At 47.9% G+C, this 14,271-nt stretch overlaps 2 protein-coding genes across 10 annotated transcripts in view; one reads left to right on the forward strand and one right to left on the reverse strand.

Annotated features, from left to right (window-relative positions):
* The window catches only part of LOC149339974 (uridine phosphorylase 1-like), a 97,493-nt gene that overhangs the window by 41,454 nt on the left and 41,768 nt on the right, over positions 1-14,271 (forward strand). The gene's annotated exons all lie outside the window — the stretch shown is intronic.
* Positions 1-14,271, reverse strand: part of LOC149339976 (arylsulfatase B-like) — a 48,653-nt gene that overhangs the window by 4,222 nt on the left and 30,160 nt on the right. For 5 of the 6 annotated variants that reach the window (XM_089548705.1, XM_089548706.1, XM_089548704.1 and 2 more), the window contains 6 exons: positions 13,208-13,367; positions 10,937-11,046; positions 8,574-8,684; positions 5,333-5,458; positions 4,727-4,853; positions 2,469-2,765 (listed from right to left, as the gene is read on the reverse strand). In XM_089548705.1, coding sequence (XP_089404831.1) covers positions 2,469-2,765; positions 4,727-4,853; positions 5,333-5,458; positions 8,574-8,684; positions 10,937-11,046; positions 13,208-13,235 — 799 coding nt within the window. In that variant the 5' untranslated portion in view covers positions 13,236-13,367. The remainder of the gene's footprint in view (positions 1-2,468; positions 2,766-4,726; positions 4,854-5,332; positions 5,459-8,573; positions 8,685-10,936; positions 11,047-13,207; positions 13,368-14,271) is intronic. The other variant, XM_089548703.1, reaches the window with a different exon arrangement.

A 14,271-nucleotide genomic window follows, 5' to 3' on the forward strand; every position in this document is an offset into this window, starting at 1 on the left:
GTGGGTCTGGTTTTTTAGTGCGTGCGCTAAGAATGAATGCCCTGTTGTCAAGAAAAACCTTTGTCCATCGTATGTGTTTGGGTGGATGCGTAGTATTTCGACCGGTCTTAAATAAATAAACAAAAAATGGCCTGGCTTAGCTTATGGTTAAGCCTAGGATGCGAAGCATACCGCCGGCGGAGGCTGCGCGTCCGCAAGCGAGCGCACGAGGTGAGCCCTAGCTTTCACAGCTGTTGTGACGTCAGCGCCCCTAGCGGAAGGAGCGGGAGTTAGGCCGCCGGTGGAGGCTGCGCGCCCGCAAGCGAGCGCACGAGTTGAGCCCCAGCTTTCACAGCTGTTGTGACGTCATATCACGTGGTGCGCCGATGTAGGTCAAGTGGTAGCTACGCGGCCGCGCGCGGCGCAGCAAGCAAGAGCTCGGTTGTGCGGCTAGTATGCTTCGCATAAAAGCCGCCCATATTTACAGCCGCTAGCGGGGTTCAAATCCGCGCCAGCGCGAATAGATTAGCTTCGCTGGCCGCTGCTTTAGACCATTCGGCCATCGCCGCAGCCTTTCATCGCACCTGCTAAACTGCCGGACTCTCGCTCTGCACTTCGTTCATTCATTCATATATCTCTTTAGTGACGAGGATGGCGTGCGGCCTAAGGGGGAATTTTGAGGTTTAGGTGAGGTTTAAGACGTCGAACTTCAATACAAAGTCCAGAAGTGTACTGAGCTTGCGCCGTGCTCACACCGCAAGCACTAGTTTTCACAGCTGCGCATAAAGGGTGCGACATATCCGTGGCGCTCGAGCTAGTTGGCGTATTGCAGGTGTCCGGAGCGGCTCGCGAGTGGTTGCACTATTGATTTGCTCTATGTGGTATGCCAGGTTACCTGCTTTGAGGGGACATAGATCCAAGACCTACTACTACGCATACTAGATGCAAAGCGACAGCAAAAGAAAGCATAAATTTTTAACACTTTTTACTGTCATCCGCTAGAAACTTTAGGTAACCCATTCTCCTCCCACTCCCAATGTTTTCATCACGACCCCTTAGATAACGCTTGCATAGACTTCCGGATATTTTTAACTTACGCTTCCCATAAGCCTTTGCTAAGTTGGATTGCAAAGCAGAAAACGGTTGCCGCAAACTTCGAACTCTCCAAGCAGGTGAAGAGCCAAAGAATGCTATTTGTTTCGAACACTTCCTTTATGTGTTCTAATTAAACTCTGGCCTACAAGTGAATGTAAAAAGTACGACCGAAATGTTAACAAATTTTCCACCAAGGCATTGAGTCAGTTTTAGTGCACAACCTAGCCAAATGCGCAACTTGAAGTTTGCCTATATTTCCGTCAAAGCTGTACGCGAATTGTGTGTGTTTTTTTTAAATAAACACATAGGAGAAACGATTGGTGGTGCTTGCAGTACCGACGAAAAATTCCGATTTCAAAACCCTCCGATCAGTTCTGATGAATGCCACTACACATACTTGGGTGTGCTGGTGGCGTTTATGCGCCGGTGGTATTAAAGGTGCACTGAAGAGGAATCTGAACTCGTCTTTTTGCCGCGGGAACTCGATCTACACGTTCCTAGCATTCTTAGAAACTGCGACTTATTGCCCTGTGTGGCCGATTTCCCTAATTAAACCGAATTAACGCCCGGCTCCCGCCTTTTTTTTTTAATTCTGCCTCGTACGGTGGGCGGAGTCGACCAACGCGGGAAGTGCCTTTCAGCCAGCTCCGTGGAGGCTTTGCTTTTGCTTCATTTTGTTCTTTAGGTTTCCGTGAATAAATAGTTTCACTTGCAGATAATATAACCGCAAAATAAGCCCGCAGAAATAAAAATACGCGCGGACTATTTGCTTCTACGGACTACTACGTATTACTCCGCCGATGGCAGAGCGGCAAGCCGCCACGGGATTGGGTGAAAGGCGCTCCCCGCGTTGGTCGACTCCGCCCACCGTACGAGGCAGAATTAAAAAAAAAAGGCGGGAGCCGGACGTTAATTCAATTTAATTAGGGAAATCGGCCACACAGGGCAGTAAATCGAAGTTTCTAAGAATGCTCGGAACGTGTAGATCGAGTTCCCGCGGCAAAAAGACGAGTTCAGATTCCTCTTCAGTGCACCTTTAATAGCTTGACGGCTAGTTTGTCTGCAGTTTGTCCCCCTGTGCCGCTTAACAAAAATAGAAAAGTTTCAGCTACCACTGTCCCATACAACGACAGCGTCTTCTTAAAGCTCCGAGAGTATTTCTGCACTGCGTAGCGCTTAGTTCGTAACCTATCAGGGGTTCACATTGCAAACAGCGTTGTCGAATGGCACATTCCCACTTGATGTTGCACAGCAGTGTATCACGCTCGTCATAATACGTGGCCATAGATACTTTTGTGATCTTCCAAGGCAAGAACACCGACGCCGAAAGAAATGTGCTTCTACACTCGTTTAACATTTGTCGATCGTCCCTCATTGGTGGCTTGCGCACTTACCAGCTGCTGAGTAGAGCGTGGGCAGCCAGTCGGACACGTGCATCAGCTGCGTGGAGACCCTGCGACTGGATGCAAGGCGCGGGCTCCAAATGAAAGCAGAGGCACGGATGCCACCTTCCCAGAGTGTGCCTTTCATGCCACGCAGGGGCCAGTTAAAACCTCGGTTCGGGTTGCCGAAGTTGTAAGGGTGACCGCCATTGTCCGTGCTGAACACTATTACCGTGTCCGCTAGCATCTGGGCCTCCTCAAGAGCTTTCAGCAGCTCCCCCATTGACTGGTCCAATGCATCCACCATTCCTGCAAGAAAAATTAAACGTAGCGCATCTATATACATCATGCATTTAGGAAAAAAAAACATGCCTTATAGTGATTTATGCCTTGTTTTGTATGAATCATCTGTTTTTACAGCGACAGCTGTTAATCGCCCGTTCCTTGGTTTCGTGTCGTGGCAGCGTGACTTAGTCGTCGGCGTAACCGGCAGGTGCGTAGCATTCGGAACCACTCAGAGGGTGGTTACCGTGCAAGCAGGAAGGTACGACGTCAACAGAGGAATGCGTAACTGGTGGGTGGTTACCGTGGAAGGAGGAGAGTATGAAGAGAGCGGAAGAATCCGCACCCGGAGGACGGTTACTGTGGAAGGAGGAGGAGGGTATGGAGAGAGCGTCAGAAGGCGCAACCGGTCGGTGGTTGCCACGGACACCACCCGGAAGGGCGAGCGAGTTACTATGGAAGGAAGCTTTGTGGCGAGAGCGTAGGAAGGCGTAACCCGAAGTTGGTTACCACGGGAACCAACCGGGAGGTAGCTTCTGAAGAAGGAGGATGGTGTGGTGAGAGTGCTCAGGAAGGCGTAACTGGAGAGCGGTTACCCGGGAACTGTCCGGACAGTGGTTACCACAGAAGGAGGATGGAGGATGGGTTACCATGGAAGAAGGAGGCTACGGCGAGAGCATGTGAGGCCGCAACCGGCACGTGGTTGCCATGGAAACCAGCCCGTGGGCCGTTACCCTAGAAAGAAGAGGATGCTTACCGTGGAAGGAGGAGGGTACGGCAAGAGGAGGAGAGTATGGCGAGAGGGGAGGAATGCAGCACTGTCCATCTGCGGCAGCTCCTGCGGAGCGCGCTGCCACGAGGAGAGGATCACCGGCGGCGCTGTGCTTATATAGCGTTGGGCTAGAGAGGAGACCCAGAAGAAAAACGACTGTGTGCGGAAAACTAAAAAGAGTGCCCTAGAACTATACAGACGTCAGGTCGCTCTAAAAGCCTCTACCGTAACACATCGTTGAGTATAAATACCTTAACAGCTGTCGATGAATCTCGCGTTAACCAGTGGTAACCATCCTGTTATTTTTTGTTTCATTTTGTTGAAATCCTTTCCGCTTTATTTTCGCCTTCATTCCCAAAACACTTCATTTATATTATTTGTCTGCCTACGAAGTGGCATGAAAGCTACAGCAAGACAGACGTAGCTCAACCTCGTAGGCCTCGTTCCAGCGACGCTAGTCAACGCTATATCATTGTCCCACTATTTATTGCCAGGTGAAGGCACCACTGCTCTTTCTCTTGCTTCTTAAAACCTCAAAAGCGCTTTGTAAACCAGCGTGTACGAAGCGAACTCTAAACATTTCCGGCGTGCATGCTACACCGAACAGTTGTTTCGGATGAATTTAGCATTTTTCGTGCCGCAAATGGGAAGATTTTTGATGCCATCTAGCAACGAAGAGAATAATATTTCACAAAACGATGATCTTGGTAACATGTCTTCCACCCTTTTTATTCAGACAGATTTAGCCACTAGCTGTAATATTTTTTCGTTATTTAAACGCTAACCCGCTTTTTCGAAACAGAAAGTCACTCCACGATCTTTGGAGTGTTTATCGGACAGATCCTGGCGTTTAAATATGTGAATTTTAACGATTGTTACCATTTTGTACGAAATTTTGTACGTTCTACGCTTTTTTTTAAATTTCCTGTTGGTGTTTTGCGTTTCAAAACTAAGGAATTGGCTTTCTTTAGGCCTGGATTTGCTATTCAGGTGGAATGATGTTCGTTTTGAATCGCGATGAGAAGCGGCGCCTGACAGGGTTAAAGGATGAAGCCTCCGTAACACATACTGCTACCAATAATTCGAATAAACCACGGCTTTGAAGATATTTGGGGCAATAATGCACATTTTAACACTCTCAATTTTTGTTGTCACATATCACTGAACACTGCGTATTTGTGTGTGCAATCTCGCCTGGTACAGCTCGTATACGCACCTGCGTAGATGGTCCTCTCTTCGTCACCTATGTAGGGAAACTTCGCGATGTTGATTTCAGGAGCTTCCAGAAGTGTGGGCGCGTAGATGCTGTGTGCAGCTTGGTGCGCCAAATATAAGAACAGGGGCTGCAATGACGCGATAGTTAATGCTTAGTCAGTAATGGTTTTCAAATTGTTTATCCTCCTTTATCGTTTCGAGAATATGTACTTTTTTAGCTGCAAAAATAAAAATTAATATGTGAAGATGACGGGCGGAGAAAGCCGGAGGTGGACGCAGCTAGGGCCACATGTGCTTCCGGCGTGTCTAAACATGTTTCTCGCGGACGGGATAGATCGTGCGCAAGCAGTGGGGCTGTTCATGTATGCCAAAATAGATATGTAAAAAGTTCTTAGACATATGAACCTTTCCTGTCACGAAATCGCGTCATGCTGACGCATTTCTGTCAGATCAAGCCATCAATCACCCCAAATTTTTTTAGCTCAGTTTTAAGGCCTAAACGAAAGAAAGTCGTTTGCGTGTCAAAGCTTTACCCATGGCTGTCAACTGTGCTCAAGCACCGATCGGCAGAAATGAAAAAGTGAAAACGACACGCTTGCGTGCTTACCTTGGACTTATTCCTATGGGCAATGATGGACTTAGCTTGCTCCGTGAAGGCCGTTGTCGCGTAAACGTGCTCATCGGGAACGAGGGGCTCGGTGTTGTTCCAGAAATCTAGTCCACGCGAGGCACCCTGCGATAACCAGAAAATTCAAGCCGCTGTCCCCCCTCAAGCACCCCTCTGTTATTTTTGCCTTATTTTCCCATGATAGAGACCTCTTCTCGCTCCTAGCTTTCACAGTCCGACCTTTCCAATCTCCCTCTGTCAGTCGCGCCACTTTGTAACACTACCACTGGCTACTGGCGACTGCGAAGATATTAAAAGCTCTTCGAGCTCTTCGCTTTTTGCTTCTCCTTGTTCTTTGTTTAACCCTTTATTTTACGTTCAGCGACAACGCATGAATACATGCATCTGTACTTTTATCACACAACAGAGAGCTGATAAAGAACCTTATACAAGCTTCCGCTTGAGGGGCCGACGCTTTTGATAAATGTGGCTCTTGGCCTTTGCTTTCTTAAATGCCTCACTGAGTTGTAAATTACACTTTCGCGGGTAAAAGTCAGCCGCAAATGTATACATCGACGTTCTGTTTTCAGGGAGGTTTGCGCTTCTTATAAGCAGTAGTATGGGACTTCATTCGGCAAAACACTTGGACGCCTGATACGTCGATGGTCTACTTCATGAGCAGGAGCTCATGAAGCTCCTCATTTATGAAGCTCCTCATTCATTCTTTGACCTTCATGGAGCTCATCGCATTCAGCTGAAAGACACACCAGCCAGGTTCCGACAGTGTGGGAGGGGGCGGAGAAGAAACACGATTGAGCAGCAACCGGGCAGGAGAAAAAACAGTGGGAGAGGTTGGCATTGGGGGAAGGGTAGTTGGGACATGAAGGATCACTAGGGAATTCGTACAGACAAAGCCGTGCAGGTGTGACAAGAGTGTTGAGTTGTATCTGTCGAAAGACGTCAGCCTCCCCCTAAAGAAAAATCGGCATGAAGGCCGGACTATATCTTATGATCAAGGCGGGCAACACTGAAATAGATTAGTGCGCTAACACTAGCGTTTCCACTCCGCTGAAAACCCGTTGTCTGTTTTTCCGTATGAAGCTTCCTTCTGGCAGGTGGCCGCCATGCCACGGTGGTCAGGTGGCAACGATCCCACCTTTGTCCCTTCGCGACACTTCCATCGAATCTAATTGAGGTCCTCAATAATCATATCTAGTTAACGGAATCGTGATGGCATGAGCCATCACGTTTATTCGGAAGAGAAGTGAAGAGAGTGCGTGATGGTTTGCACAGAGGATTGAAGGGTGGAAATTATCGTGAGGATATGTTCCAGCTGGACATTAACGTGAGTTTTGAGGTGATTAAATTTGGTTTCCAGCTGGGTGATGGCTTCCTCATGCTGTTGGAGTCGACGGTCAAGGTCAGATTGGGAAGAAGAGGACCCATGCGAGCCTCGAGAGCATCGAGGCGGCGATTGATGGAGCTGAGGTATTCTTTGAGGGGGCCAATGGCCAGATCGAGACTAACCACACGTAGCTTGAGGCCACGAAAGTGTTCTTCAATAGTGTATGAAGGTGGAGAAGCGGAGGAGACGAGTCTTTGGAGATGATTAGAGAGAGTAACGAGGCGTGGGAATAGGACGGGCCGTAGACGGTCGAAGTGGACAGAATTGGACTTTGTGTTGAGGCCGGGAGAGGGTCCGTGCCACAGCTGCGTACGAGCCGGGAGTGGTGTTGACCGTGTCCTCAGTAAGAGGAGGACAGGCACACAACGGAAGGTGCTGCGGAGGAGCCGGCTGAGTGGAATGGGAGGGCGGCGTGCTGTTCGAAAGTGTTCTGTACAGACTCCTTATTTTTCTGCGCATAGTAGGGAAGGTAGGCTGAATGTAGAGCGCTCATTTGTTTGACAGTGACAACACCAGGACTGCGTGCATTTGCGGACAGCGGGCAGCAGATTGGGCCACCTATCGGTGGCACTAGAACACTGATGTGCGCAGTGGCCCATCTCGAGGCAGCGGATGCATGTAGTAACGTGGGGTTTTTGAGAGCGGCAGTGAAACGCGGCGCAACGAAAATAGTGCGGGGGCTGACAGTACCCGCGAACGTAATGAATACTGTTTCGGTAAATCCCATCGTGCGAGATGATTATGCCTGCCGTGTAGGTCTGGAATTCCTTCATGGCACTGGTGGCGGAGAGGCCGGTCTCGACGTCATGAATGGCACCGATCGGTAGGAGAGGAGAGAATTGACAGGGTACGGGCGGAAATTGACCAGCTTACCGCCGAGGTTGATCTGAGTGATGTGCAAGATAAGGTTGGAAGCAAGATCTCAGTGGGTCCTGTGGAAGACCAGGTTCTGGACTGGCTTTGTCTGGAGGGTGAGGTCAGTACAGGCGGTTCCGAGAGATTGGCAACCTTGATGATGGTTTTGAACAGGTCGTAAGGCCAACACCAGGTGGTGGAAATGAGATTGCTAGGTGGGAGCTGGAGGCCCACCGAGATCATCACCAGGCGGGGAAAGTAGCGCTGGCGACCATGCAGGAAGCACCGATGGTTCACAGCTATCGACAGGGGAAGGAACGAAATCCATAGGAGGGACCAGATCGGGTGTGTGCAGCAGAACGAGTGGGCTGGACAAGGAGTTTTCTATGTCATTGCAGGCAGGAGCCGATTCAGTAGGAAGTGGCGACGTGGCAGGCGGCAGCGTTGATAGTTCAGGCGAGACAATCCGAGTAAGCGGCGTTGAAGACGCGGCGGGCGCATTTAATGCAGACACAGTTGGCGAAGCCACGTGCTTCGTCAGGCATGCCAGCAGGCTGAAGTGGTGTCGGTAGGCTTAGTGCGTGTGACTTATATACTTGACTATACGTTCATAAGAAGACCGAAGGAATAGACGTTCTGTATGAGGCTACATGACTGCGCAAATAAGTTAAATAATACGTGTAACCACCGCCTGCTCTCGAGTACAGCAGCACTTACAGACTTCGATACGCAACTCTAGCTTAAAGCTGTTGTTTGCAAGCGTTCAAGGGCAAATAGTATACTATACTGAACAAACACCAAAATGCTCATAGCACTGTTTTGATGCTTCGCCTACAGGAGAAATTGGAGTGATATTCAGAAGTTTTCTCCGAAGCATTCACTGCACCACACCTTCAACACCTTCATAACCTGCCTCATGCTGCGAGTTGGCACGCGTTGGCACAACCTCAATTTGCAGTGTCCGGGCGTGTGCGCACTAACCTGTTCCATAATTTCTTTGTAGTAATCGCTTGGCCCAGTGTGCAGGCCGTAGAAGCTGTCGAAGCCCCGAAACGTGGGCGTGTAATCCAGACTGTGGTACCCCAGGTGCCACTGCCGAGAAAGAAGAAAGACGTGAGAACTGAAACGCACACATAGCACTTTCAATTCTTAACTTTTTTAACATGCATGATCATTTCATAACAGCACAAAGGCACGATATACAGTGTCTAGGAACGCCCATCAGTCGTTAAGTTACGCAACGAATTCTTCAGCTCAAGGGGGTTGCCTATGGAAAAAAGTAGTCGCATAAAAAAAAAATCAGAGGACACCTAAGGCTGGCTACGCGCCTTAAATCATTAGTGTGTCGTCGTGATTGTTCGATTTCGACGAAGGTTCCGCACTCAGAAATGAAACGGACATGTGCTGAATACACAATACACAGGCGCTGAATACATAAAGGTCTGAGTGGAACACTCGCACACTCAGTTCGACTGCTTTTCGCGAGCTTGCCTTCCAACCTGACTAAGGAACTTGTGTTATACGAAACAAGAAATCGTATGATACTACCCGCAACGGTGATCACAAAGTGAAAAAGAGAGGGGAAAGCCTCAGGGTGCTTGCCAACATTTCTACAAGAGGACTTGTATTCACCTGACGAAGTCAAGTCCTCTTGTCGTTACGATAACCCATCCGTGGCGGCGGCGTTTCGATGGAGGCGAAACGCAAAAAGCCCCGAGTTGTTGTGTGATGTCTGTGCATGTTAAAGACCCCCAGGTGGTCGAAATTATTTTGGAGCCCTCCTTTGCGGTATCTTTCACTCCCGCCTTCTTCCCTACCGCTTAGGCATGGTCAAGATGTCCACTAAGAAGTGAGGCAGTTACTGAACTATTTCCTGTCCTTGCAAAAGTGAAAAAACGCGACAGAATTTAGCATTTTTCACTACTGGAGGCCGGGTTTGGGAAACTGCGGGAATCGGCATCGCTATCTCGGCATGCACGCGGCTTGTTCCTAGTCTCTTCCTGGCTCCTTGTTCCTCTGTCCCCTCCTTTTCCCTTTAACTGCATGCGTGGGTAAAGCCAGCGTTGTCCATAGTGTGATTCGATATACTAACGCTACAAAGCGTCATTCTTGTCCATTCACCCAGCCGACGTGAAATCACAAACATGAAGACCATACAGCTGTATTGCTGTAAAAATACAGTTCCTTGCCTGTATCAGAATATAGGGATCTACATGGCGAAGCCTGCCCTCAGAAAGGTGAACTGAGCCAATGGACTGCCTAGACAAATGGTTCAGAAGGTTAAATTCTCACAAACTGGTTTAGTTTGGTGGCGATGATGATGATGATGATGATGATGGGATTTAACGTCCCAAAGCGACTCAAGCTATGAGTAACGCCCTTGTGGAGAGCTGCGCACAATTTCAGCCATATTGGATTTTTCAGCGTGCACTGACATCGCACACTACACGGCCGTCTAGCGCTAATTTCACCTCCATCGAAATGCGACCGCCGTCGCCGGAATCGAACCCGCGTATTTCGGGTCAGCAGCCGAGCCCTATAACCATTGAGTGAATTATTCACGCATACCGTATTGTGCGTTTTTATCGTAGAGACTTTCAAAAATTTTCCCGCCTCAACCGCTCGATCGTTTGCGGTGAAACTGCACACAGAGTTTGCGCAATACGGTAACTTTTGTATCGTAGCAAGTTTTACAACGGTACTCACTTATTTGAGCCCTGCATGATGCGAAATCGTAGTTGTCTGCGTAGAGATAGTCGAAACAAAACTCGCAGACGCCGTTTTTTCGCTGAAAGGCGGCAGTGGCGCCATCTGTTTTCAGCAGTGAAAAGCGTCACGACAAAGTGCCGCGGCGATTTTGCAAATAACATCACCTGAAAGGTAAAGCCTCGTTAAATCAGTTGTTCTGATATCTTTTTTCGCTCAGTTAGCCGAAAAAACGGCATATTCAAAGGGCACGCGTACAGTGTAGGCACGCGCTTCATGCAACGCTCACCTCGGCTACCTCGGCGCCTTGTCGTGACGCTTTTCACTGCTGAAAACAGATGGCACCACTGCCGCCCTTCAGCGAAAAAACGGCGTCTGCGGGTTTTGGTTCGACGATCTCTACGCAGACAACTACGATTTCGCATCATGCACGGCTCAACTAAGTAAGTACCGTTGTAAAACTTGCTACGATACGAAAGTTACCATATTGTGCAAGCTCTGTGCGCAGTTTCACCGCAAACGATCGAGCGGTTGAGGCGGGAAAATTTTTGAAAGTCTTTACAATAAAAACGCACAATACGGTATGTTCGCCCATCAAAATCATTCAGTGCACCGTCAAGAAAAATGTGTGGTTTTACCTTTCCTACAAGATGAGTTTCGTAGCCCAGGTCTTTGAGGTGTTCGGGCATTATCTTGTATTCTAGAGGCAGACCTGCCGGCTCCGCACCCAAAAGAGGAATTCCGATGCCTGCAATGTATCGCAAGCAAGTGAGTAACAAACAACGTAGTTCGCCTTGCTTTGACGTTACTAGAGGATCAATACTTTTCATCCTATTGTTCTGGCGTATATAAGCGAGGCTAACTTCTAGAGAAGAGTTCATCAGCGCAGGAATAATTTGCGCAATCGCGAGATCCCAACGCAGTGTTGTTGCGGAACATCGAGAGCATGAACTGTGTAGATCTTGACAAGGCCAGATCAGATAAATCAACACATATTCGTTAAAAGGTCATCTTTGTAATCCTTTTCCGCTCCAACTGCGTCAAAAACCATGAAAAGCGGAAGTTCCTGTCACCTGTATACGCCCACAGCCTCAGCCTCGTGACCGGCCACAGCGCAGGACCGCCTTGCATAAAGTTGCCTGTCTTGTGCCGCTTCAGGCACCTCCGAAGAACAGATCGAGGCAGCCTCAAGACGACGGGAGGATTTTGCTACGAAAGAGGTCCTACTCCGCCTCTCCCCTGGAAATTCAACATACCTAGAAATTCTGAACAAGCGCACTTTTAAACCGGAAGTTGGTTTATACCGGAAGTTGCTGATATATCTTAAAATTAACATTCAATATATCCGCTGATGTTCCCTCGGCTGCCGTCAGAAACGTCCCTCTTCGGCTTTATATTCAGTGTTAATTGCTCGATGAAAAAGATGAAAAAATTAAAAAACATTTTGTTACGCATCCGAACACTAGACCATTACCTTCAATATTTCCATAAAAATACCTTAAAATAGACCACAGTTGCCTCAAAATTAAAATTGATGTACAAGAATCCTAGACTTGTGTCTGTTGAAGTGAAGCCTCTACCCTTGAGAAGCACCACTGACCAGTAACCTCTCCCCCGCCTCCCCCTCCCCCTAGCTATAAGGCTGATACCCTCGACCCGCCTCCTTCCAACTTTACTCTCCAGAGAAATTCTGTTGCGTGTGTGAAGCACTGGTTTAGAGTAAAAGTACCAAAGTAGACATAAATGGTAAATCCAACTGCTTTCGCAGAATTTTATCCACAGTATCTGATCGTCGCGTAATTTTATTCGCCTTAATGCAAGGAAAACCCCCGACCATAAAAACAGCTGGCGCTATGTAGCTTGGATTGCTGCATTTCACTAAACAGCTGCTGTACTCGCAACCGCTCGACGCACTCTCTCTCATTTTCCTCCTTGCAGTTCCCCTGTCGCAGTTCCTGTTCGTTAAGTTCACGCAGGGACTCATGACACATGGCCCTTTTCCGGACTCGCTCAATAAAAGATACATGTTTCGGGAGCGTTAACACGTGGCTTCTTACCCACGTTCTTTGCCCTCGAGCATTTTCTGCAGTGTCGCAGTCACGTTTTTTATAAAGCGTTGAGCAGGACGTGGCCAACCTAGCAGTGTATGTACGCACCCTTCTTACAATGAGGCGTGCTCGAACAAGGAGGGAAGTACAATGCACGTCCACCTAATGGCAGTCATTATGCCCAAAAGGCGAGATGCGTCACTTTCTGAAATTTTTGCATTCTAAGACCACTTAACGCTGCTTCGGAGCTCGAGGATTGGCGCCATACCAACGCATCTGTGCTATCGAGTTCACTAGACTGGCTACCAGATGGCAGGGCAAGTCTTGACCAACTAATCAGGGGTTTATAACCAACCACTTACTTGAAGAGGGAACTACTTATGTTTTGACGTACACATTCCTTATGTGATAGTTTGTATCCTCACCGCAAGTTTCAGTTTCTTTGCATACAGTGAAAGTTTGCCTTTTGTCTGGGTTTGCTTTTTTACACCATTAAACCGGTTGAATAAACTTACAGTATCTCGCAGAGAGCGTTTTTTCTCTTCATGGTCCTAAGCGAGTGTTGCAGCTCCTCCTTTTAAAATGAGGCGGGATTAAAAGTTCTCATGCCACATTGTCTGCTTTTGAAAAGTACAGACGTGCCCTTGCGACCTCTGTGAAGCCACCAAGATATTAAAGCTTCGGGACGGGGCTCCTGCACACCCTGCGGAATTTTTAGCTTCGGGAGTGTCGTAACTTCCCCAGTACAAGACCCGAAACAGACCCTGTGGCACGGGAACTTTTGACCAACCCAGTATCTGCCGCATTAACGCTCACACAAACCGAATGCCCTCATGAGGCCAGGCATGAGCAGTGGCTGACCGTTGTGCGCTGGGTAGAGGCCGGTCATGAGGGCACCCCTCGAGGGCGAGCATAACGACTGCACGTAGTAATTGTTGAGCAGCACACCCGTGCAGGCCAGGGCGTCCAGGTTGGGAGTCGGTATCTGCGCCGACCCGTGCAGGCTCGTGTCAGCCCAGCCCTGCGAAATGCAAAAAAAAAGGGGGAGGGGGGTTCCATTTTGTTTCTGCAGGGAAACAACTATCAAGATAATCTAAAGCCGCAGGCTTCCTACTTTGGCAGCGTTTAAGAAACTTTCAATTGAGTGCCATGGAGAAATTTTATGCAAAAATAATGGCAGCCGATTACGTAGTTAGGCCAGACGCGAATATGGGTGGTAGCGGGGTGTTTCACAATTTTCGCATCATTAAACGTTGCTGCGCCAAGATGTTGTGGCACGAGTTATGACTTCTTTATAGAAAGTGAGCCAGCTGCTTGATAAAGCAGGTGGCTAACCTGAAACCTAGGTCACGTGACTTTGTGACATCATCACATCTAGCATATATATATATACATATATAACATTTGAGACGACAGCACTGTGAACCCGAAGTTATATACTTATAAAGTAGACATGCGCTTAAAAACAAAAGGGTTCCGCATATATATATATATATATATATATATATATATATATATGCAAAATTTAGTAACGCTTCATTTACGTAAACATTTATTGCGAGTCAAAGTTTCGGACAGAGCCTGTCCTTTTTCAAGACTTGAAAAACGACAGGCTCTGTCCGAAACGTCGACTCCCAATAAATGTTAAATTAAGCGTTTCTCAATTTCGCATTTCACCTCTAGCAACCAAGTAAGTTTATCTTTTTGTGCTATATATATATGAGCTATATGCATATAGCATATAGCTTGTGCTATATGCTATATGTATATTTATATATATATACATATGGTTGCGAGAGTATGAAGTACTTGACTGCCTAAAGGAGTATATCGCGAAGTATACGCTTCGTTTAAAAAGATCGGTCTTCCCATCGAAACGTCCACTCAAATAAATAGTTCCCCTTAAAGAAGAGTAGACTTCGCTA

The sequence above is a fragment of the Amblyomma mixtum genome, chromosome 6 (genome assembly GCF_055824585.1).
Source record: "Amblyomma mixtum isolate Tamu chromosome 6, ASM5582458v1, whole genome shotgun sequence".
Classification (NCBI taxonomy): domain Eukaryota; kingdom Metazoa; phylum Arthropoda; class Arachnida; order Ixodida; family Ixodidae; genus Amblyomma; species Amblyomma mixtum.